This window comes from Vicugna pacos, chromosome 16 (genome assembly GCF_048564905.1).
Source record: "Vicugna pacos chromosome 16, VicPac4, whole genome shotgun sequence".
NCBI lineage: Eukaryota > Metazoa > Chordata > Mammalia > Artiodactyla > Camelidae > Vicugna > Vicugna pacos.
In genome coordinates, this window is record NC_133002.1 from 13,521,347 (window position 1) to 13,547,576 (window position 26,230).

General features: G+C 46.9%; 1 protein-coding gene across 1 annotated transcript in view; it reads left to right on the top strand.

The window, feature by feature from the left end:
- The window catches only part of SHISA6 (shisa family member 6), a 227,078-nt gene that overhangs the window by 90,894 nt on the left and 109,954 nt on the right, over positions 1-26,230 (top strand). Inside the window, exon 4 of the mRNA XM_072940757.1 lies at positions 23,930-24,025. Within this exon, the coding sequence (XP_072796858.1) occupies positions 23,930-24,025 (96 nt within the window). The remainder of the gene's footprint in view (positions 1-23,929; positions 24,026-26,230) is intronic.

Here is a 26,230-nt window from a genome sequence, read left to right on the forward strand (position 1 = left end):
TGAATATATATTTCATGTTTGTATCAAGAGTGCTCATTTTCAAACCACGTAATTATCTTGTGAGAAACTTATTCTTCACCCTGATGAAGAGAGTTGAGCAGACAGAGGGGTAAGTATCAGGAGTGAAATCGTGGAACTTGGCCCCGCTGTTTGTGTTCCCCTGCTCACCTGCCTCTGTTTTCATTAGCAGGGGGTCTCGGGGCAGGTGCACGTGTGCTGGCCCCCAGAGCAGCTCCTACAGGCTGTGAGATGTTACAGAGAAAGGGGCTCTGGACCACGACACGAGATGAGCCTGAAGGCTGTGTACGGCCCGGGGTCCTTTGGTTAAATTTCATGCCGCTGGAGAAACGCACTGTCTGCTAGGTGCCTGCGTCTTGTTTGCGCTTTGCAGAAGAGTATGAAGCCTTGGCCGGCCGTGATCATTTTGCTCGCAGCGCCACCCCAGACTTGTACCATGCGGGCCCCCATCACATCTCTCCATCCTGGATCATCAGCGGAACCGTGCCTAAGCTGAGCACCCTCCGCATTATTTGGTTTGTGTTGCAGCTCAGATTGAGTCAGGAGGTGTAGACCTTTTGCCACTCAGGTTAACACTTCTCAGGTTCCTTGTTTTGGAGTAAATACACTCCAAATGGTTGTGGAATTATTTGGCATTGCTTTCTGTGCTTGGTTGGCACAAAGTCCTTTGAGTAGGGCTTTTGTCACCCACCTCCATGGTAACGATACAAGCCATTTCTGGTGTGGAGTTTATCAGGCAACGCTTCGGGAGGAAACTGTAAATGCCAGTGACTGTGCTTCCCTGGGCTTGAGTCGGTCTTGATGCTAAAGGCAGCGCCTTTGTTTACGAAGGCCCAGTGCTTTCCAGATTCTGCCTGCCAGTCAGCTTCAAGTGTCTGCTGAGTCTGGTAACTGACGGGAAAGAAGTAATGAGATAAGGTTAAAAAAAAAAAAGCGATTATTCAAAGTAAAAGTTTCAAGTCAGTAGATTGGAAGCAAGTGAAAATGAAGCATGTGGAAAGTCAGTCTGAGCAGGCACGGGAGACGTAAGGACCCAGGGTGAAAACTCTCCGCTCTGGGCCTTCTCTCAACAGATACGAATGGAGCCCTGCAGGACCCAAGAGGGGCCGAAAGGAGAGTATCAAAACATACTTTGCTTATCTAATGAAATGTTTTTGACATTTCCTTTGCTCCCCAACATGGTAATGAATGACTTACTGAAAACCATGGAAAACCATGTCTTTTTTTTTTATGACTATGATTCGCTGGCAGCTGAGAAGTTCTACGTGGCTCTGGTACCACCAATTAAGAAGGAAGAATATGAAAATAATTGATGGAATGGAGGTTGAGAGCTGCCATATGGAGACAGAAACATGAAGTTAGTGCCCTTCAGCTTGAGTAAGACAAGATTAGGGCAGAACATAATCAGAATTTGGAAATCATGAGAGTGTGGATCAAGTGTATAAAAACTCTTTCTTCTCTACATGTGAGTGTTTATTAAAAAAAAAAAAGGAAATATAACTTCACTAACAGATAACAGACCCATGGAATTTATTGTCCCTGAAAGTAGTTGGTGCTGGTTGGGAGAAGGAAGCTTGATGAGAATTATTCTTTAAGAAAAGACCATTCTGCTTGCAACAGTGGACATGGGTGTAGTACATGATTAAGAAATGATAAAGGAGGCAGAACTGTATCTGCTGGAAGGATTAGAGTAGTTTTCACAGAGGAGGTGATGCTCCCGTTGAAACATGAAGGATGAGTAGAATTTTACCGCATAGGCACTTTGAGGAGCAGATATCCCAGGAAAAAGAAAAAAACATGGAGCCATATGTAGAGACACCCATGATAATTGTTTTCAGACAAGTCTGCATGGCTTTGGCATGCGGCTATGCAAAGATAAGCCCAGCAAGGGATGAGGCAAGGTGATATGGTATGTTTGGCTAAGGAGTTTGGCATTTATCCTTTGCTCAGTGGGAAACCATTAAGGCATTTTGAGCAAGGGAATGATATGACCAGATTTATATGCTAGAAAGATTGCTCTATAATGATCAAATAAGGAGAGGGGTACGACTAAAGGTAGGATAAACCGTAAGCACAATATTTTAATGGCACAATAAGAGTGGACTGACAGTGGGCCTAGGGAGGAGGGCATAGGATTGAGATGTAAGAAGGAAGAATCCTTAAGACTTGATGACTGATTAGACATCTGGTGAGAATCCTGGCTTGGTTCCTCCAGAATCTGACCTTGAGAAGAGTCCTCACCACCTGTAACAAGAAACTAGCTTCACGGCTTGAGCCATTGTTGGTGACTCCATCCAACCAGTAAGGCATGTGCCCGGATTGAGGTGATATACAAACTGAGTTCAATACTGTCTACCTCCAGCTCTAGGAAAAACCATGCAGCAGGTCTGCCCACAGCCACAGGGGCCCTCCCAGAGTCATGGGTGTACTCAGAGGACACTGAGATAAACATGAGGAAAAGACAGATGCTTTGAGGAATGGAGGGAAGATAATTTATCTGTTCATAATTTAGATTTTAATGTTGGTTTGAAATGGAAGGCAGCATCCCTGCCTTCTGGGACGGAGAGCTGGAAGGAGACATCTGGTTACGGAGCTGTCCTGGGTGCGTTGTATAAATTCATGTTTAAATATCAATTTCACGTGAACTGTGAGGAAGACAGAGAAAGACAGATCCCAGTGTATTTTTCCCGTTCCTAAGGAAACTCTCTAACCTACGGATTTCTCAATCTCACCACTGACATTATGCACTGGATAATTCTTTGTTGTTGGGGGGCTGTTCTTGTCCATTGCCAGATATTTGTCAGTATCTCTGACTTCTACCCAGGGCACCCCTCCGTTGGTTGTGATGACTAAGAATGTCTCCAGACATTGACAGGTGCCTCTAGAAATTGACAAATGTCACCTGTAGGGGCAAAATCACTCCCCGTATAGAACCACTGGTTTACACTAATGCTTCTCAAATTTTAAGGTGCATAAGGATCACCTGGGGACCTGGTTCAAATGCAGATTCTGCCTCAGTAGGTCTGGAGTGGAGATTCTGCATTTCTGACAAACGCCCAGGTCGTGCTCCGAGGACCTCGCCCTGAGCTGCAAGGTCTTCACACTGCCCGGCTTTTCTCCTACACACCCTCTCACCACACAGGGTGGTGCCTGGGCGGACGCAGGGGTCCTCCCAGGACCTCCCCTTCTTCTTTCAGTAAGGATGTCTGCCAAGCAGGGTACCCCTTCTCTGTGTCCCGTTCTCCACATTGTGAGTTGGAGGGACTCGGGGCCGACGGGCGTGAATTAACGAGGGGTACATCCCAAGTGCATTGTTATGCCTCCGATGTCCCACCGGAAGCCTTGGGCACAGAGCTATTGGAGAGGCCCAGAGCTGCTCACACATCCGCCAGGGCAGCTGTGGCTCAGTCTACGGGGTGCCGTTCAGAGGGCACAGCAGCTAATGGGACCAGATGGTCTGTGCCTTGTTCGCGGGCACGTGCCTCCCCAGCACTCACACAGTGATTTCCGCGTTTGTCGCTTCCCTCCGGAAACAGAATAGCCATTTTTAAATGAAATACCACTAAAGCCTGTCTTTCTTTCCAGGCTGTGTGCCACACTGAGCCTTCAGATATGAATATGTTTAATCACGGAACTTTCTTTAAAAGTCCTAGAGGTTGGTTTTATTTGGAAGCCAAGTAGGGTTGTGATTTGGAGCAAAAGGGAAAGACACCTTACCCCCACTTCCACCCACGTCCTAAAAAGGGATCCCAGCCAAGGCATTATTTTCCATTAAATGCAAATAATTACAGGGGGTATTGTGTATCAAGCACTTAACCGTTAACACAAGAGTATCAAAAGGAATATATGGATGTGCATGTACGACTGAAACATTATGCTGCACGCCAGAAACTGACACAACATTGTAAACTGACTATACTTCAATTTAAAAAGAGAGAGAGAGAGAGACGAAAAAAAAATTGCATAGCTGCTGGTTGGAGCCGTTATTCCAGGCCCCTGCGCCCACAGTTTAGGAAGAGGTGGAGCCCGAGGGCCCTTTGCAAATCCATCTGTTTCCAAGCCCTGAAGGCACTGAGAAATCCTTCCTCCAAATCAAGGTCCTTCTAAGCTGTAAACCCAGGGTGGACTTCTCTCTGCTGGTGTATGCTATTTTTATTCCAAAATAGACCCATTTTTTCCAACATTGCGAAGGAGGCTGGTAACATCCCCTGCACTGTTCCCTTGTTGGTCTTCCTAAGCCACAGGGAGCCCCCGAGCAAGTACCCACACCACTGCTTTACCCGACCCCTGGGCGGGCACATTTGACACAGCCTCGTGCCTGCGTCTCTGCCCAAGGCTCGCGAAGGACGCCTCCCGCCTGCGCTTTCTCTCTGCGTGGCCTTTAAGTTCCTGAGCAAATTCGTCACCACAACCAGGCCCTGAATTGGTGTTCACGTCACGGATCTGCAGCATTGCTCTTCAACAGCTGGGTGCCCTTGGGTGATGTGCTTACCCTCTCTGAATCCGGTTAGTCCCTGGTCAGTTGGGTGTGATGACACTTCCCTTTCAGGGTTGCTGTGGGCAGTGGGGGAGAGGGAGGGGTCAGCGGGGAGGGGATGCTTGTTTGCTGAGTGCCAGTTTGCCAGGCATGGACCCCACCCAGAAGGATTTCAGTCTGGTGAGATTTAGGGGAGCTAAATTGGCCATAGTTATCCTCCCACCCGTAACTCTAACCCTTCCTCAGCTCTGTCTTTTCCCTGACTTTCCTTTAGGCAGAATGACTCCCAGAGAAGCCCATCGGGAGAACCTCTCCCCCACCCCCCACCCCTGCACCTCTGAACAAGGAGCTCCGAGGAGGCGCTGAATCCATTTCTGTTGACCGAGCATTTCCCCCAAACTCCAGTCTTTCACGGCCAGGGTGGGGAGTTCAAATACCACAGTCCATTCTAGGCTGGGGCTGGGTTGGGGCTGGGAAGGGGCAGGCTCAGCCCAGCGGGGTTTACGCACTACAGGACTGGCTTCGCAAGCAGACCCGCACCGATTCTACACTTTTTTTCTGCTGGTGTAAACTCCGCCCTCCGGATTTTTGGCGACTCGGGCGCCGGTCCGGGCAGCCCGCATCACGTGGGCTGGAAGCAGCGTGCCCGGGGTGCCCACGCCTGGCTCCGCCAGCCGGTGAGACGGCAGCTGCCTCCAGCCGGCCCCCTCCAGACCCTCCTTCTCGGTCTGTCTCACTCACATGAAGCCGGCTCCCAGGGCTGCTGTTAGGCAGATGCAAACATCCTACACAACGATTCTCTTCCCAGGCCCAGCAAAAAAGCTTCCCCCACCCGCTTCAGCCGGAACGTCTTATTTAAAGTTCACACCCGAGGAGACGAGGGTGTTGATGGCTAATCGCCCCTAAATGAGCAGAAAATCAGGAGGCCTCTTCCCCGTGGCTGATGGCTGTGGGCTCTGTGTCCATCTGTCTGGCCTCTGCCAGCCCTGATGCTGCCTCTGGGTGGAGGACCACCGCAGGCGAGCTGCCAGCTGCACAGCATCTCTCCTGTGCATTCAAGGAGAGCCGCTCGCCAGCTGCTGCCTCCTGTCCCCAAGCCTCCTATGATGGCCCCTTGAAGGTGCACAGAGAAGAAAGTCGAGGGTGGGGCTGATGTCAGTAGCCTTCTGTCCCTCTAAACGCCCCTCGAGGGAAGCAGTCTTGTGGTGGGGGAAGTAGGGCCTCCCTGGCTTTTTGAGCTTAGGGATGTGAGGGCCAGAGGGAGACCTGGCTGGGGTGGGGTTTTGGTCCTGCCGCTGTGCTGTGCCACGAGAAGGGAAGAGAGCCAGAAACAGGGAGGTTGCACAGAGTCGGGATTCAGAGACCTGGGGTGGTGACACGAGGCTGTGGGTGACCCCATCTTTCCTGCCTTGTGACTTTTTTTGCTCCATTCCTTAGTAACCCCCTCCCATCCAAACACACTCTATTTCTAACACAGAATATTTCTGATTATACAAGGAATACCTGTCCGTTAACGAACGTTTGGGAAACCCCAAAGAGACTAGAAAATTACTCACACATCCCAGTAAACCCTTGAAGAGCAACTGGTGAGTCCCCTGCCCCTGTGTGATAAGATATAGTCAACATTATATGTTGATTATAAATCTTTGGTTCATGTAATGTTATTTCGTGAGAACCTTCCACGGCATTAAAATATTCTTTGAAAGATCACGTAGGGGGACTGCGTGGCTTCCGGCTTGGGAGGTAGCATGATTTATTCAGCCCACCCCCTGCTGATCGCACTTAGCTTGGTTCTTGTTTTACACTATTATAAATGATGCCGTGATGATCATCATTATACATAAGTCTGTGCTATGTCTGTAATTATTTCCCTCAGATGGATTGCTGCGCGTGGAATTACTCAGCCAAAAGAGGTGTCTGTTTTAAGATTTTTATTCTCCATCACTAATTGCCCTAAAGAGATACTGTCCCATTTTCTTTCTTCTTTTCTAAATTGCTTGTTCATGTCCACGACCTGTTTTTTCTCCCCCAGAGGAAGGTCATCTCTTCTTTATTTGTAGAAGCTTTTTTTATATACACTAAAACTACTGTTTTTTCATCGTTAATTATGGGCAAATACACACTTTAAAAGCTACCATCTTGGAGAGATAAATTAGGAGTTGGGGATTAGCAGATACAAACTACTATGTATAAAACAGATCAACAAGGTCCTGCTGTACAGCACGGGGAACTATATTCAGTAGCTTATAATAACCTATAATGAAAGAGAATAGGAGCAAGAATATATTTGTATGTGTAACTGAATCACTATGCTGTACACCAGGAACTAACACAACATTGTCCATCAACTAGACTTGGATAAAAAAAAAGTTACCTTCGTAACCATTCTTAAGTGCACAGCTCAGAAATGTTAAGTATACTGACATTGTTATGCAAACTGTCACCACTGTCCATCTCCAGAACTTACTCATTCTGCAAAATGGAAACTCTGTCTCCAAGAAACACCTCCCCATTCCTGCCCCTTCCCCAGCCCCACCCCCCATTCTGCTTTGTGTCTGTGTGGATTTGACCCCTCCAGACACCTCCTGTCCAGGGCGTCACATCGTACTTGTCTTTTAGTGACCAGCTTATCTCCTCCAGCATCGTGTCGTCAGGGTTCATCCATGTCGTAGCAGGCGTCAGGTTCTCCTTCTTTCTAAGGCTGAGTAATACCCCACTGTGTGCATGGACCGCATCTTGCGTATGCATTCATTCCTGGGCTGTTTCTACCTCCTGACCGCTGTGAACAGCACTGTGATGAACACAGGTGTACGTCCGTGGTGATTTTCCACATACACAGCTCTAAACATTTTATAAAAGCTGCCCTATTAATCTTTCCTTTTGACTGGCTTCCTCTTTGCTCTCCTGTGTAGACAAGTCGTGCTCAGCCAAGGTCAGGAAAATCTTCACGAATAGTTTCTGCTCTTTTTTTTTATTAACTCATTTTCTCTTGTTCAATCCTAGACTATCACTAGAACATATTTTGATGAAGGGCTTATGTTCTGCTCGGAATATGTTTGTTTGCAAGAAACACAAACCCACTCAAAATACCTCAAATAAAAGGAAGCTTATTCAGCAACACAGAGATGTCTCGGGGCTGCAGAAGTCCCTGGGCCTCCCGGGATTGGGGCCAAGAGTCTCTCTCTGGGTCCTGCCTCTGCAACAATGCTCCTCTCTTTGGACCAGGTCTTTCCGCTCCCGCATGGGTCAGGAGTGCAAAAGCATGAGGTTTTGGGGTGTGTTCACAGAGTTCCCAGCACCAGCTCTGTAAGGCTTTAGATATCCAAATACTCTGGCTGGAAACAGGAGAAGGTCACGTGGTACAACCCCCCAGGCTTCCAGGCCCACCCCCTCTATCAGGAAGTGAGGGTGGGCCTTCCAGAAGGAGGGACGTGTGTCTGGGCGGGCACTGTGATACGCCTGTGTTGGGAGAAACTACAGGCGTCGCTCTGGTTCTTCCCACACAGGTAACCAATACCTTTTGTTCTTTCTTTCTTTTCTCCACTGATTTGGAAGCCAACTTTATCAAATACTCGTTCCTTAAATTTACTAGATCTTTCTTATGAGTTCTCCACTTGTTTTCACTTACCTACACTTACGTTGGTACCCTGCTGTTCTAATGATTTAATAATGTATATGTCATAATATAGAATATCTGCTTTTTCATTAAAGTATAGTCGGTTTACAGTGCTGTGTTAATTTCTGGTGCACAGCGTAGTGATTTGGTTATATGTGTATATATATATATTCCTTTTCCTACTCTTTTTCACTATAGGCTTTTACAAAGTATTGAATATAGTTCCCTGTGCTGTACAGTAGTACCTTGTTGTTTATCTGTTTTATATATAATGATTAGTATCTGCAAATCCCAAACTCCCAATTTATCCCTCCACCCCAACCCTTTCCCCTATGGTAATCACAAGTTTGTTTTCTGTGTCTATGTGTCTGTTTCCATTTTGTAAATAAGTTCATTTGTCTCATTGTTTTAGAGTCCACATATAAATGATATCATATGATATTTGTCTTTCTCTGTCTGACTTACTTCACTTAGTATGACAATCTTTAGGTCCATCCATGTTGCTGCAAATGGCATTGTTTCATTCTTTTGTATGACTGAGTAGTATTCCACTGTGTGTGTGTGTGTGTGTGTGTGTGTGTGTATGTGTATACACTTCATCTTATTTATCCAGTCATCTGTCAATGGACATTTAGGTTGCTTCCATGTCTTGGCTATTGCAAATAGCGCTGTTATGAATATTGGAGTGCATGTGTCTTTTTTAATTAGAGTTTCCTCCAGTATAATGTCTGTTTTTAGTTCTCCTTCATTCCATCTTTTTTTTCAGAGTGTCTTGGCTCTTCTCTTACATAAATGTTTCCAACATAGACGTTAGACTCAACCTGTCAGCTTCTTAGTTCACATACGCACGGTTCTCATTAGAATTATTTTTAAACCACAAATAAATTAGTTTGAGGAGAATTTACATTTTCACACTATCTAATGTACACACTATTTCCACTTATTTGTAAATAAGAATTTTCAATTTAATTTAATAGAGGCTTTTTTTTTGTTTTAAGGTGTCACGGCACCTGAAGACGAGATCCACCTCGTCACCAAAGATAGGAAGTGCAAAGTTAATCTCATCCAGCCTCCCAGTGAGCGGATGAAGAAATGACTGTTTAAGTCCAGGGCCGAGGGGGTTCAGAAGCTGTGATGATTGTGTGGATAACGGAGGGGGAGGCATCTCCTTGGAGGCAAGAGCAGGTTGGGGGATTTTCTAGACCCCATTGAGGGGTCCCTGCGACTGTCTGATAACCACTTCCCTACGTGCAGATGAAGCACGACTTCCCATGACTCAGAACTTCGAATGATTAGAAAGTGAACACAAACTGAGTCAGCCCATTAATTAATTCAGCTGGTAATCAGTGAGCACCGGCCACATTTCCGGCACTGTGCTGGCTGCAGGGTGGCCATGAAGGGGGCACTTGGCCTTTGCCATTTCAGGGGGAGAACAGACTACACGCCGTATCTGATTATTACCTGGGGGGTTTGCCAAATGGTTGCTTGAGCCCAAAATATGGAACACAGTGTTTTTTTCCACTTCTCGCCATTGAGCTGAAATCCTTGATCCCAGTTCTTTTGTTGTTGTAGTTAGTGGAGGCAGTGGGGACTGAACTCAGGACTTCGTGCACGCTAAGCATGCGCTCTACCACTGCGCTCTACCCCACGCCCTCCCTGTTCTTTTGAGCACCACCTCTGCTGACCTGCTCTCCGATTCTTTCACAAAGTGCCCTTTCCTGCAGTTTAATATGTCTTTATTTCTCCTGGCAGCTGGGGGCTGCAGAAAGACCAGAGGCCTGGTGTAAAATGACTGTGTGCTCAGATCCAGCCCTACTTACATTACCGGCTGTGCGGTTTGGGATAAATTATTTAAAATGAGGGAGATTTTATGTTGCTTCTGTGCTCTGTGGGGATAACGAATACATCCTTTGTGAGGCTGTTTCCAAGATTCCATTCAGTGAGATTCTGTCTAAAGCATATAGCCAGGCACCACCTTAGAAGCGGTGACCATTTTATTAACAGTCAGCCTTCCCTGTTTTGGATCCGAGGTCTCCCAAACTTAAAGATTTATCCGCTTCTTTGGGGGTTAGCCTGACTTCACCTTTCAGCGAAAATAATTCTTTTTACTTAAATCGCTACTTTGGAAGGAGTTCTGGGCCTTGAACGCCTTGTCAGCTCTTGCACTGAGTTCATTAGTGGGATAGATGGCTTCGGGCCGCCGCTGCGATGAATACTCCCTGCTTCCCAGCCTGTGCGGGGCCTCTTCCTTTTGGAGCTTCTTTCCCTCATTGCTCACCCTGCCTGAGCAGACTTGGATGAGACAGCTTCATTATAAGCAGATCTGAAGCCTCGGCTTGGAAGCCTTTTTGCTTGACTGTCTTTACACCGAGCTCCTTCTTCATCCCCTCCTGGTCAGCTCCAGGGCACACACTTTTCCTCTGAAGGAAGCCCGCTGGGCTGTTCATTACCCTGGGGTCCGCTCTCCCTCCCAGAGTGACATCCCAAATCTCTGTGAATAGTCCTGCCTGCAGAAGAATGGCAGAGACCATCCTTCTGAGCAGTGCTGGGGAGAGGCAGAGCGTTCAGTCGCCTCGGAGGCAGGAGATAGGTCGCCGTGGACGAACCCTGCCCTTCGTGAGCACTTTCTCTTCCCTTTTTTTCTGATGGAGCTCTGAGGCTCCCTTGCTGCTCTGCTGGTCTTTGGATTGTAAACTTAATTAAATACAGGCATTTAGGGAACTAGAATTCTGAGAATAGTTGTCTTCCTCTTGGTGTTTTTATAATTTGGGTACCAGGGGGAGTGAATTTGGTGCAAGGGTTAAAAGCATGAATTTCTAAAATTGAGATAGAACTTAAATCCCAAAATATGGAATATGTACTAATCTTAAGTGCAGAAGACAGTGGGTTTTTTTACATATTTATCTACCCTCTTTCTCTCTCACCTGTCTGTCTGTCTGCCCAGCTGCTTATCTGCGCATCCGTCCCCATGCCTACCCAGTACCTAGATAAAAATAGAGAATGTCACCATCACTGCCTAGGATTCCCTTAGGCCCCTTCCCAGTCTCTGTTTAGCCCCAGGAGGTAAGCACCGTTCTGAGGTCTGTAATTCTCAAAGAGTTCTGCCTGTTCTTGTGGAATCTCTTTAAGAAGATCTTGATCTTGGTCTTGAGAGAAGTGGAATCATACGGTGTAAACTGTCTTCTGCCTGGATTTTTCACTTCACATGATATTCGTGAGCACCGTCTGTGGCGTAACACGTGCCAACAGTTCACACTTTTTACAGTATTTCATTCGTGACGATTTCATAGTGTTATCTGTTCGATCTCCACTGGATGGGCATCCTGTTCATTTCCGTTTTTTAAAACTCTTTTAAATAAAGCTGCAGTGAGCATTCTTGCACAGGTCTGACTGTGGACATATGAGCTGGACAGAAAGGAACTGAGAAGAGAGCATGAGGGGAAGGCCTAGCAATGATCACACCAGGTGAAGGAAGGTGGACAGAGAAAACCAGATACCATATGACATCACTTCTTAGTGGAATCTTAAAAAAAAAGAGAGAGAGACAAATGTACTTACTTAAAAACCAGAAACTCACAGTCAGAAAACAAACTTATGTTTATCAGAGGGAAAAGAGGGGGTGGAGAGAGAAGTTAGGAGTGTGGGACTAGCAGATACAAACTACCGTGTATTAAACAGATAAACAACAGTGTCCTCCCGTACAGCACAGGGAACTATATTCAATAGCTTGTAATAACCTATAATGGAAAAGAATATGAAAAAGAATATATATATGTATAACTGAATCACTATGCTGTACACCGGAGACTAGCACAACATTGTAAATTGTAAATCAACTCTACTTCAATAAAAAACAAAGTAGGTAGGTTTAAGGAAATGATGAAGAGTGGCGTGGTGTTTTGGGCAAAGAACAGCACAGCCAGGCCACTCCGGGATGGGGAGCAGGGGGCAGGGGTGGGGGTGGAGTAGGAAAGGCCTGCTGTAAGGAGAGACCCCCTCCAGCCCAGCCATGGCCAGATCGGGGGTGTAACCTCACCCTCCTCCCGCCCTCCTCTCTCCTGCTGGTGCCACCCCCTGACCAGACTCACTGCAGGTCAAGAATCCAGTGATGCAGTTCGTAGAGGTCAAATGGAGACCGCCACCTCCCTCTTCATCATCCAGCCTTGGGGACCCACGTGGGAGGAGCAGGGCCCTCAGTGTCATGACTTGAGGAAGGTCATACTCTGCCTCTCACCCCCCTGCGTGAAGATGACCACGTGTCTGCGAGCACAGGGGAGGAGGGGGCCCTGGACCTGCCTCGGACAGACAGGGATGTGCGCTCAGCAGGAGAGGGATGGAGGGGCTGAATGTGCTTCCCTCGTGAGCGGACCAAGAGGCTGGGGCACGCATACACACACCCATCAATTCACGTACCGAATAGAGAAAGATGGAAAAATAGAGGAAGTGTCCAACAGCTCCTCTACCAGATGCACCAGCCCCCTGCCCTTGGGAGTGGTGGGTTTGAAGGTGGAGACAATGGCAGGAGCTCAGCCCCTCCAGGGTGCTGTGTTGGGGGAAGTTCCTGTGGATGGTTTCCCATATCTGCTCCTCTCCAGCTTGCTGTTCTCTTAACCCCCAAACCTGGCAGGAGAGGAGACTGGAGGCTGGTCAGAGTATCTCATTCTCCCAATAAGACCACCACTCCCCTCTCCTAGCCCCACCCGTAACAATCATGGTGCCCTTGCCTCCTTTCCTGGGACCCAGGGTGGGCACTCTTGCCTTGTCCCCAGAAGGAGACATCGGACCAGAGTCACACGTGACGTTAACTCCGTAAACTCGAAGGCTGCACCAAAACCCACTCTCTGGATTTTGTTTCTCATCTCAGATTTTGTCAAGCTGCATTATTTAACATGACAGCAAACACTTAACCCAAATCAATGTAAAAATGCCCTGAATTTGAATAGGAACCTTCTCTCATCGATAACTCCTCAAATGCACGTAATACTCCACAGATTAAATTGCCTTCCCTCTGAGAGAGAGAGTCTGAAAAAATTATAGCTGCTCCCCCTCAGATCTCCGCTCTTCAATCACCTATTCTGCTCTGTCTCAGTCAGGAGGGTCTCCCTTAGGTGTTTTGGAAGGGGGAGGGGTCCCTTTCGTGGTGTCTGGGACCATGGCCTTCCTGGAAGCGTGATGGAATGAACTGAACCTCAAGTCTACGTAGTAACAGAGGATTTAAATTCTGGCCTCAATCACAGGTCAGTCACGCCCGGACGTTGTGTAACTAACCTCTCAGAGACTGTTTACTCACCTGCAAAATAGAGATAATATTAATATTTTCCTGAAATATCTTCCTCTAGATAATAAAAAGGCATTCATTGCCAGCGTCTCCATGTGGAGGCCCCTGGTGAAACTCTGTAAGATGATAGAGGTTTTCGGGATCGTTGCATTGATGCCCTCATTTGGATGCACTCCGAGGAAGCTCAGTATTTTTGCAGAGTATGAGAAGGTCAAAGGTCAAGGGGGGAAAGCAGGTCGCAGTCACCCTCCCCACCCCAGCTGAGCCACTCCCTGTAAGTCTGCACTGTGATGACAACAGAGGGTTTGAGCAAGTCACAGATTTCCTGATTGACCCCTGCGTTTACCCAGATCTCCTAAAACATCTGGGGGCAAGGAAAGTGTCCTCCTTCCCTGCAGAGAGAGGCGGCATCTTCTGCCCCTTCCACCCAAGCCTTCTTCAGGACTCCTCCTGGCCAGGGTCCTGCTCTCAGTGAGACAGAACTCAAATGGTGTCCTAGTCAGGGACGGGAATTTGGTTAGTTTCTGGGCATCTTTCCAGGGGGATTACAGCTAGCACATCCAAAGAGAAGATGAATGGCACACTGGGGTCCCCTGAAATAGAAGTCAGCCTCTACAGTGCTTCCTCCGGTGCAGAGAGGCTGTGGGCTGCGGGTGCCTTGGGGAGAACTCTGATCTGGTGCAGATTTGGGTCGCAGCCAGCAGTCAACACCTCCATGACCTTGAACTGTCCGTTCGCCCTCCCCAGCCCCAGTTTCCTCATCTGTAAATATCGAGGCTAGAAAAAGTGACCTTGAAGGCTCCTTCAGTTGTAGCATTCTCTGATTCTCTCAGTGGCTGGGGGGAAGGAGAAAGCTTAGTCCTCCCCAAATCCCTGAAGATTAACGCCGCCACCAAGTAAGGCGCTCTCTCGTCCCCGTGGTGAATAACGCACTAGAGATGTAGTTTTCAAACTTTTATTTTTGAGCTAGGTAATGCTTTCTTAGAAGAAGAAAATCTTTCCCCAAAGCATATATAATATACAAGAGATCACAGCAGAGCCCCTCTTTGGAGGTGGATGAAGTCGACCCGGAGTTTGCCCTTGGCCACAGCTGGGGACGTCTGTAGAGAACACATTGATGTTTTTGTTTGCTTGTTTGTTTGTTTTGGTTTCAAGCACAAAGTACCAGTTTTCTTAAATCCAAACCAACAAAATGGGTGATTAAGAGGACACTCATTTGAATTGAAAGGGGTTCATTTATGAATGACTTTCTGGAGGCTTTGCCCCCCCGTAGGATGCTTACCAAGTTGTATTCTAGCTTCTGCCTTCCTCCCACCCTGCTTGTGATCCTCATTCTCCTGTATCTGATGAGAATCCCTGATTTCCTAGCGCACAACCATAGGATGAAAAAGCACCAAACAAAGTCAAGGTCGAGGGGTTGGTCTCCAAAACTGTCTACCAGTGTGACCTTGACAGTGCCTCTCCTCCCCTCTCTGGATTGGTTTTTCCTCCTTTGTCAGATGAGAGTATCCGGCAAGGTGGCTCCCATCCTGTTCTGGCAAGCTGGGATTGCTTACCTGAGCCCTGGCAACCATGGAACACACGGCCTCCGCCAGGTGGGCTGCACACCTGGCTGCCATCCCCAGGTCTCCCGGCTACAGAATCAGCGGAGGTGAGACTCCAGAGGGGAGATTTTTGCAGGTTGCCCAGGGTTTTTGCCAACAGCTCTATTACTGCACAGACTCTGGAAGAGAGAGTCCCCGTGAGCTTGTGTGAGCAAGCACTGGAAGTGTCACATAAAATAGAGCTTTCTCAGTAGCTGCTCTCTAGAGATTTTTACTAGCAAATAGTCTTTGTCAGTGTGATCTGCAATTAGACCTGGCCTGCGCCCAGTTTCCCTTGGTAGAGGGAGCTCAGAGCTACCTTATTCACTCAACCAAAGGTGACTGCACAGAGGAACACAGGCATCCTGGGTCCCAGTCCTGCACCCCTTGTGGAACCATGGGTGTCAGCTCTTGGGGACTAGAAGAAGCCCTAGCGTTTCTTGGGGGAAGAGCCCTCAGGCCAGAAAGCAAAAGCCCGAGGGCCCTACAACTCCCGCTCTTGACTCTCCCTGGCCTGAGGCCAGCTTGGGGCACACGCAGAGTCAGAGGACCCCAGGGAGCTACCTGCACGGGAAGGGGGAAAGACTGGTCTCGGTGTGAATAGCAGCTCCCATGTACTGAGGCTTATCGGTGCCGAGTATTGGACAAAACGATTTATACACAGGTTCTCATTTAATCCGCACCACCCTCCTGCCGGGTGGGTATTAGTGTCTGCGTTAGATAAACGCCTTGTCATTTACACAAGGAAGAATGGCCCCCTCACTTCCTGGCCCTTGTACTTCTTTTTATAAAATGACATTTATTAGAGTTTTTTTCATCTAAGGAAGTACAAAGAGGAAAACAAAGAATGGCCCGTGATCCCTCGCCCTAATCCCAGATCAACTCTGTCAACAGTACCAAAATAAAAATAGCCCATGCACATGTTTAGGAAATTCAGACGGTAAAGAAAGTAATAAAACTCAAAGTAAACACGTCCCTGCCTTCCAGACCCTCTCCCCAAAGGAAAGAAAGCTTTAGTACTTTGTACGCATGATTATTTTCAGAAAAAAATAGTTTTCTATAAACCATCCTACCTGTACTGGGTCTCTGTATAGGCTATCTGTATATATTATTTTCATTCTTGTTTTTGTAAAGGGAATCATCTGAAACACTGCCCTACACCTTGCTCTTTTTTTTCTCTCTTTCTCTACCTTAGAGGTCTTCCCACATCGGCACATGCAGCCCTGCCTCGTTCTTTTTAACAGCTGCATAGTATTCCATCATTTGGATGGATTCTCATTGACTTAGCCCCCCATTAACAGAAACTATTGCAATGAATGTTGCACTGTCTAGCCTGGTTCATGTATTACGGAAAAACTTGTGAGCATATATGTAGGGGGAATTCCTTGCAGTGAGATACTAAGTCAACAGCCTGTCCTGCAAATAGGCACCACTAATTCACCTCCCACCAGCAGCAATGAGAAAGCCCATCCCCCTGGCACTGGGTCTCATCAGATGCTTAAGTCTTGCCAAATCAATTCATTTTTTTTTTTAAAATAGGGGGCCGAGGGTATAGCTCAAGGGTAGAGTGTGTGCTTAGCGTGCACGAGGTCCTGGGTTCAGTTCCCAGTACCTCCACTAAAATAAATAAAATAAGTAAATAAACCTAATTACTTCCCCTCGAAAAGATACCTTTCGATTTGCATTTTCTTAATTACGAGTTAAGATTGATCACATTTTTATATCTCCATGAGCCTTTAAAAATTTTTTTCTTTCTCGTTTGCCAACAGCTCTATTACTAGTACTCCTATTTTTTGGGGGGAGGGGACAATTACCTATTCATTTTCCTTGCACATATTTTCTAGTGTATCATTATCATGATTATTGTCATTGTGATTATTGATTATTATTACTGATATGACTGAGCCTTTGTAAACAAAGGGAAACCCCTCTCTCACGCATTAAACCCCGGGGTTTGCCATGTGTTTCGATGTTTCTGTGTGGAGAAGTTCAGCAGCGAAGCGGCTGCAGGGCGGGGCCGCGGCCGCTACCTCGCCAGCAACCTGCCGGCCTCCCAGAGTCTAGCTCCCGTCTGCGCCCAGCGCACTGCAAGCAGGCTCTAAAGGCGGGGCATTGCTCCTTGTCACAGAAGCTACTTCTGGTTTTATTTCATCACAATAATGTATTTTTATGGCCCTATTTGCATCCCATATTTTCCAGGGCAACTCCAGTCTCACTTCACTTTATTTCTATCAATAAAGACAATTTGTTCAGTGTTACATATAATCTAATTTACTGGTCTTTTCTTAATGAATTTTTGGATTTGTGACCTGCTTGAAGATTACAGATACACCCGTGATTTTAGAAATTCTATCGTTTTGTTTTTTGCTTGACAGATTTCATCACCAGGCAGCTTTTTCTTTTCTCAACGAAAACTTGGGGATATTTTAATCTCTGAGTTCTTAAAAACTGGAAACCCTTTGTTTCCTTTATTGTTGGAGGATAATTTGGCAGTGAATAAAATACTTTTATTGGTAACAGTTCATCTGTGTCTTTTTCCATCAGCTATTTAATCTGTGTATTCATCCATCATCTGTCTGTGTATCTATCTAGAGCTATCTTACAAACAAGATGAAATAATCATTCAGGAGTCAGACATGTCCTCAATTACCCAGCATAGGAAATAAAACGCAGAAGCCCCTCCTAGACCCCTCCTTCATGACATTTCCCTCACTACCTCCGGAAGTATCTATTTTCCTGAAATCAGTATTTAATCACTTCCACGAAGTTCTTTATATTTGTATAACACTACATATGCACGTAAACAATATAGTGATGTGTTGCCTGTTTTAAAACTCTCTCTCGACGATGTCATACTGTTTGCCTTCAGTTTGTGTAGTGTGGTCCCCAGTATGATAACTGAGATCGTCTGTGTGGATGGGTACCCAGAGCCCTGGTTCATTTCACCTGCACCGTTGTATAGGATTACACTGTATGAATCCACCTTTGTCTACCACTTTTCTCCTGGTAGGAATATAGGGGTCCCCCCGCCCCAGTTTGTCTTCATTAGGAACAGTATTGCCTGGGTAGATGCTCGTGTCTCCCCTTCTGTGCGTGTGTGAAGGTCTGCCTCGGGCAGAGACCTAACAGTGGCATTGCTGGTTCTGTGGTACATCTGTCTTCATTAGCCATCACCAGAGCTCCTTCCAAAGCACTTGTACCAATTTACACTCCCACCAGAAGCGTGCAAGGGTCCTTGTATCTGCTTCTCCATGTCGGTAGCCTCAGACACTTTCATTTTTGCCAGTCTGATGGATGTGAAATGGTATCTCATTATGGTTTTAATTTGAATTTCCCCGATTACTTGTGAGACTGAGCGCCACTTTAGGAGCACAGGCCCTCTGGGTTTTCTCTTCTATGTTGTGCCTGTCCATCTCTTCGGCCGATCGTTTTCTATCAGGCTGTTTTACTCAGTAATTTGAAGTTATTTATGTGTTCTGGATATTCGTATAAATATATGCTTCTACTCATGGACTTGTAGTTTCATGATTGCTTTTGATGTCACACAGTTTAAATTTCTGGTTTATTAATGAGCACAGCCTTTGTTTTTATTACCGGTTAGGATAGAAGCCTCAAATTTTCAAAGTTTGACAAAAAGAAGTGCACTTTTGCTTTTCAAAGGTGCTTTTACCAAAACAGAGACAAACAAACCAAATCAAAGTAAACAAAACAAGAAAAAACACGTTTGGGATTTCTTTTTTTTTTTAAATTGGGGTATAGTTGACATACAATATTATATTAGTACTTGACATTAGTATACATTGCAAAATGCTCATCACAGTAAGTCTGGGGACCATCTGTCACCACGTGAAGTTAACACATTGTTATTGACTGTATTCCCCGCGCTGAACTTGACGTCCCCACAGCTTATTTATTTTATAACTGGAAGGTTGCACTTCTCAGTCCCCTTCACCCATTTTGCCTCTCCCCGACCCCTCCCCTCTACTGAAATAAAAGTCTCAAAATTCTTTAAAAGGTAGCTTCACTTTCTATAGGTTTAGTGTTTTATGAAATTGGCTTTTGTTTCCCCCCTTTTTTTCTAAATAGCATTTCATCAGCATCTATCTAGATATCAGCCCTTCTAATATATAGTCTGATATTTGACTAAAGACTACTTCTATCTGCTCAAAAAAAAATCTATTAACCTTTCATTATGGCTTCTGAATTAGCCCTTCTGTCTGTCTCCTGGGAGCCTTATTTCAAATGGAGAGTAACTTCTAGAGTTGTCCTTTCTGTCTCTTCTTTTCTCCCAGCCTTTTCCTCTTTGTCCTCCCTCCCTGAGTCTCCAGTGCGTCTCTCTCCTTGGTGTTGACCCCACCAGTGACTTCAGTCTCCACTCTTTTGTCCGTATTTGCAACTCAGGCAACCTGTACCTGAATGGTTAGTTTTCCTCCCATGACCGCTGATCGAATTGCACAGATGCAAAGTTCTCTTAAATCTTATTGAGATCACCGTTCAGATATTACCTCATTTTTTTCCCCTCCTATTTCTTGCCGCAAATCTCTTTTACAGAGAAACTTTCTATTTACTCAAGGTCACTTCCTTATCGGAGACACCAGCATCATACAACTCCAGGAACCCAGCCTCAGAGCTCTCTTTAGCTTTAATCTGCCTTCTCCCTGGGGGCTCTTGTCCCTCAGTGTCCCTCAGTGCTGTCCCCATGACTCCTGACGGCAGGACTGGAGGTAGCCGAGTCATCCAGATGCTGCTCTGCATGCTTCTGTTCAACAAGGGATGGGGGGAGGGGACACTCTGCAGCCTGACACTGCCCTTGTTCCTGATCGGGAGCTGTGTGGCTGTAGTGTTGACACATGAGTGTGTTCATGGTAGTTAACGAGTGTGCCCACAGCTCCCGCTTTCCTCTGCCTGGGGCTCTGCTGGATATATGGCCATTTCTCTGGAGCTGCAATTTGGGCAAAATTTGGCCTCCTTTGGCCTCCTGCCTCGATGGCCAGCAGAAGGGCACAGACTTGGGGTCACAGCTGCAGAGAAGAGAAGGGGGTGGTTCTTTGTGTTGTGGCTGAAGAATTCTGTGAGAGCCGTTCCTACCATTCTTATCTGCGCATCCCCCAGGCAAGGAAGGGGCATTGCTTCTCTCCCATCTGACCATCCGCTTGCTTGGGGCCTCCATTAACGAACCATTCCTTTATGCTGCCCTTGAAGACACTGCTTGATCCTTCGGAGGGTACAGAGAACGCAGATCATTCTAGACCTTGACCTCCTAGTGCTGGCCTGGATCTAATTGAAGACTGACGTGTCCATAGTTCTCTCAGACACAGTGATCACAAAGTCTGGCCCCTGGACTTGTGGCCACCATCAGGATCTCCTGGGAACTTGTTAGAAACGGAAATGACCAGACCTCACCTCTGGCCTACTGAATCCCGGGGCTGGGGCCGGCCATCCGTGCGCCCCCCAGGGGAGTCTGATGAACTCAGGCTTGAGGACTGCGGCTCAGACAAAAGCTGGAACTCCCACCGTGCCTTCTCCAGCTGTCTCGAGAGGTGCCTCTGAACAGTCTAAAGGCCCCTTGGAGAGCTGGGTGCCCACTGACAGGTCTCTAGATTTGCTTTTCATGTTTACTTTTCATCTCATTGAACTCAGTATTTTCCAGAACAGTTTGACTGTAGCATTCCTGATGCCTGTCACATGCTCCTGGTCCCACCTCATTGTCCCTCTACCTGTCTTTCTTTTTCCCACCTCAGAACCTCGGTATGTGAAGCTCCACCCATCTGAGAGCCAACATCTGTGAACTTGTGAATCACAGGTGGGACTTCTCCTGGCTTAATGTTTCCCTGTGGTCCTGGCTAAAGTTTCAGCTCAGTCACAAGTAAACTGGCGAGGGTGAGAGATGGAGAAAGATGGTGGATTGAGAGGCAGGTCAACCTGCCTGGGATCCAGGGTCTACCACTGACTAGCTCTGGGAGTAGCTCCGTGAACTTGGGGAAGTGACCCTTTCTCACGGGGCTCTTATGAGGAGTAAACGAAGCCACGTGTGCAGGACAGCATGGATGTTGGGTTTGGAGTCAGAAGACCAGCAGGCTAGTGCCAGCGCAGTCATCTTCCAACTTCACACCCTTGGCCTCAGTTTTAACATCAATAAAATGGGGGAGTAATAATAACATAATTACTATGCGGTAGTGATGAAAATGTTAGTTTATATGAATGATTTCTGTAAACTGCATAATACTACAGAATGTTCGTTGTTACATCAGACAAGTGACGCCATGTTTTCAGAGGCCCTGTCCCTCTGCCTGGCACGTAGTGGGTGATCAGGTGATTCAGTTGGCTCAGTCAAGCAGAGCCCCAGAGCACTAGGTCAGCACTCAGCCCTGAGGGACCTTGTTCCTGCTGACAGATACGAGTGATCTGAAGTAGCACAGGCACTGTTTTATGTTCCATCGTTCTCAGTATCATTTTTGTATCAAAATTTTATTCATAAGGAGCCCGGAAATAAACCAACCCAAATCCTGCAGGATGTATCAGAGGTTCTGAATTAATGAGCTTCAAATTTTTGAGGGTTCTGAATTGTGACTTCTTTTTCTTACTCTTCTGTCGTTGGGGGGAGTGATGGGAGAAGTGGCCATGTTACAGGACAGGGGTCCCTGGTCCCTGGGGCTGGAAGCGCACCCCTCCACACACCGATTGTCCCTCACTCCGTCATCCCCCGATGAAGCTGCCTTTTCCCAGGTCCAAGAGTTCCATTTCTGGAGCTGGGTCGTGGCATGGGATAGAGCAGAAACCTCTTAGTCCGGCTCCAATAATTCTATTCTATAAAATTCTGGGTTTTGACTACAGTAGTTTACAGCAGGAGAGTTTTCTCGTGGAAAGTTGCATGCCCTGAGGTATGAGGTGTTTATCCCAGAGTGGAGGGCGGGAGGGAAGCAGCGGGGAAGTTCTCTTCTGTCCCCGATGCACTGGGATCACAGTTCTCAGAGCCTGGTCCCCGGGCTTGGCAGCGTCAGCATCACCAGGCAACTTGGCGGACATGCAGAATCTGGAGCCTCATCCAGATCTACTGGCTCAGAAACTCTGGGGGTGGGGCCCAGCGGTCTAGGTTTTAACCCGCCTGCCTGGTTTCTCCTGATGCGCGCTCAGGTTTGCGAACCTCTCTGATCTCTGAAGGAAGGAAGGAATGGGGCCAGCCAGACTCCACTCTTCAGAGGAGGAACGCTGGAGCCCAGAACTTAAACAGTGGGGGATGCTGAACGCCCGGCAAACATCCATTGCACCCAGTGGAACCAACTGGACTCAGTCGTTTATCCGTTTACTCTGGGACAGTGGCTCTCCTTGCCGGCGGCACATTAGAACCAGCTAGAGGGACCTCCTGAACATCCCCTGACCAACTGAATCAGAATCCCGGGAGTAGTGCCTGGACATCTGTAGTTTTAAAAGCTTCCAGATGATTCTGACACGCACGCAGTTTCTCCACCTACTGATGCAGAGGGTGACCTGCTAAGAAAAAAATATGTGATCCAGGTCGTCTTTACGTTTACCCTACATTTTCCATTAGACGTGTATTTTACCTATTTATATTAGAAAAATTACTCATTATAGGAAAAAAATACTTGGAAAAAGCAGAAAAATTGAAAGGAGAGGAACAAATAAGCCTTATGTTGCATCTATCCAAGGGCAGTCGGTACTCAGCAGCAGGTGTGTCTTCTTTCCGTTTTTTTATTTTGTTTTTTCAGTGTAGTGGTTTGAATTATTTCACAGTATTGTGATCATATTCAATATAGCATTTTCTGCCTACTTTTTTACTTAGCATTACATCTTAGGTAGCGCTGCGCGGTGTTATAATTGTAAATACAGCTTTCAATATGCTCTTTCAGCAACATGACAAAAATTCGGCTTTTCTCCATTTTTCCCACGTGCAGACTTTGAGATGGCATGTAGAGAGGCCTTTGCTTTCTTTGCAATGCCTGCATTTCAGGTGGCTTGGGAAATCCTACCTCAAATGTCAAAAGCAGAACGTTAACTCTCTTTCTCTTTGAATGTGTTGTCCCAGGGTCCTAATCTGTCCTTGGACTTTTCCTTATCCCAGCCCCACAAGTAGACGGCGAGACTAGGCTGACAAGGGATACGATCTTATTGCAGAAAGTCAAGAGAAGAAAGCTCGTAAATATTTGCCCGGTGTTTTGTAGCCACCACTCTACCTGACAGCCCCAGCGGATGTTGGAGTTCTCCTAAGCCTCAAGGCTACACAGTCCTGGGGGGCGGGGGGGAGCTCCGTGGTAGAGGGAGTGCTCAGCATGCGCAAGGTCCTGGGTTCAAGCCCCAGTACCTCCTTTAAAAATTTTTTAAAAATAAGTTTAATTACCCCCCCCCCAAAAAAAACCAAGGCTATACAGTCCCACGGGATGAGGTATGATTCATAAACATACCCATATATAGAGCAGAGAACCCACACTTCTACACCTGGGGAAGAAAGAAGACAATAAGGCAAGGAAAAGAAGGAAGCTGAGACAAAGGAAAGGGCGGTCGGACAAATAGACGTTCTGATGTTATCAGTCAGAAATGCCAAAGTCAAGCCCCCTTCCCGCCCCCCCTGCTTTCAACATAACCTTCCCAGAACTTTCTTCGTTGCACAGTAATATATGTGTGTGTATGTGTATGTGTGTATATATATGTATATATACACATATATGTGTGTATGTATATAAATGGTAACATATAAAGTATATATAATACATAGAATATATATTACATACTTTATATACATACTTTATATATGTATAATATATAATATATAAATTTATAAAATATTATATATATTTTTTTCCTTGATTGCTTCCACCTTCTGACCTAGCTGCTGATTTGAGAGTAAGTTCACCGCCGTTGCTGGGTGAGCTGGAGCTGCAGCGTTGGTCTTCTTGTTGGTGTCGTGGCTGTGCCAGGTAATTCTGCCCATCTTCTTGCAGGACATTATGGGAAGGATGCTTACCGAAGTGGAGGACCTGATCTCCATAACTTCATCTCCTCTGGATTTGTCACGTTAGGAAGAGGACACACGAAGGGTACAGTGGAAACCATTTTTTACTAAAATACAGAGGTTGCCTAGGGAACCCCGATCTGAAATGCGAAGATGGTGTGGACCAGAGGCTGGTCCGAGACAGGATAAGTGGGGTGGTTCCATGACGGCCTATCCTGGTGACATGCGTGGCTTCTGTCAGGAGTGACCAGGAGGTCACAGGTGTGACTTTAGAAGGCAATAATAGACTTCCAAGAGGCACGCATCCTGCCGCACCCGTGCGTGCGTGGAGCAGGACATGGAGGCCGGTGGCTCCCCGTGGGAGGGGACCACGGGCGCATGGTGAGAAACACTGCCGGCGGATGTGGCAGTGTTTCCAGAGTGTTCGTTCTCCTCTTGGCTATTATTCCTTTTCCGTTTTAAAGCCACGTTTTATAAACCGATGTCAATGTTCTTGCTCTGTGGGTTTCGAAGCCAGCTTGCATGTCGAGAGTTTCAGCGTCCTAAGTGTGTCTACGTAAACTCTCCGTGCTGGGGACACACAGGGAGGGGTTATGCAGACCTTCGAGCCACGGGATGAAAGCTAACGTGGCATTTCTGCTGAGCTGCTTTATGACCTAGCCGACAGCTTGCAGAGCATCTGTGCAGGGGGTGTGGACGCCTCGATTCTGTCTTTTGTTCAAACAAAGTTCTACTAGTGTTGTGAGCCTTCTGTCCTATCAAGAGTACCTGGCTCCCTAGCCCCTTGGATTACCTTCCTAACACCTGTGTACTGTTACAGACCAACTGTGAATTCTGTTGTAGGGATGGTATTTCCCTGTCTTCCTCCAAACTATGTGTCTGTTTTAAGTGTGAGTGAACAAGGAACTTTGCGAATTTTTTCTTACATTCCCTGCACCCAATTTTTAAATTCCCTATGTGATGTTTGTTCATCCTATAGAGAAAAAAAAACTGTATCTGTGTATGTATTTTCTGTTGTGTCTATTTGTGTCTAAATAAAGTTTATTGAGGATACAGGTGGCATTTGTGGCTACTAAGAACTGCAGAATCAAACTGGGACCAGAGGGCTCTGAAAGGGGAGACGGGCCACACAGTTAACCCGTGAAAGACACAATTCTAGACATACTCATATCAACTCAAGCCTGGGCTATACGAACCCCGTGTCATCCGCTTCGTGATAATTACCTATCACTGTGAAACGAATTACTCTAAAATGCAGCATTTTCAATCAATAATAAACATTTATTATCTCACATAGTTTTTGTGGGTCAGGAATCCTGGAGCAGCTGGGTTGGTGCTTCTGGTTTGGGGGTCTCTCAAGAGGTTACAGTCAAGGTGTCAGCTGGGGCTGCGTCATCTGAAGGCTTGACTGGGGCTGGGGGACTTGCTTCCAAGATGGCGCACCCACGTGGTGCTGGCTGTTGGCGGGAGGCCTGAGCTCCTCCCTGTGTCGTTCCCTCCATGGCTGCTTGAGTGTCCTCACAGCACGGTGGCTGGGCTTACTCAGAATGAGTGATCCAAGAAAGAAAAAGACAGATGCCACAGTGTCTTCTATGACCAAGCCCGTGGGTTACACACAGTCCTTGTCACAAGTTTTTATCAGTGACACAAGGCAGTCAGGTTCAGGATAGGAGAGAGGGGACCACACAAGGGTGTGGATGTCAAGTGCCTAGGATCATTGAGGGCCACTTTGGAGGCTGGTCACTGCAGCCCCATACCCCGTGGGGCAGAGCTATAAATCAAGATCTTTCCAACAGAACATAGGCTTCTCAACTGAAGAGCTTTTCCACCCTTACCCCTTGCCCTGGTAGCTGGTCCAACCTGAAACACCCAACAGTTCAATCAATAAAACTTTATAAATATATTATAAATGTTATTGTGGATTTTGGCTCACACACTCATTCAACAAATATTTCATGAGACCCGCTATGTGCTAAGCGATATTCAGAAGTAAACAAGATAGAATCCAGCCTCGTGGAACTCATTTTGCAATCTGGGGAAGCAGATAAAATGAATCCTTGATGATAAGTGCAGGGGGAAGGCCTAAAGCAGGGGAGGGCATGGGGAGCTCTGGGACAGGAAGCCGTCTTGTCGAGGAGGACCTCTCGGGTCAGGGGGCGATTGAGCAGAGACCTGCACCCCAGGCGGGGGCACCAGGAAGGCCCTGCCGTAGAAGGCTTCTTGTAGGCCAAGAAATAGGAACGAGGCCCATGTGTGAAGCAGGCTAGAGGAGGATGAGGAGAAGGAGGTG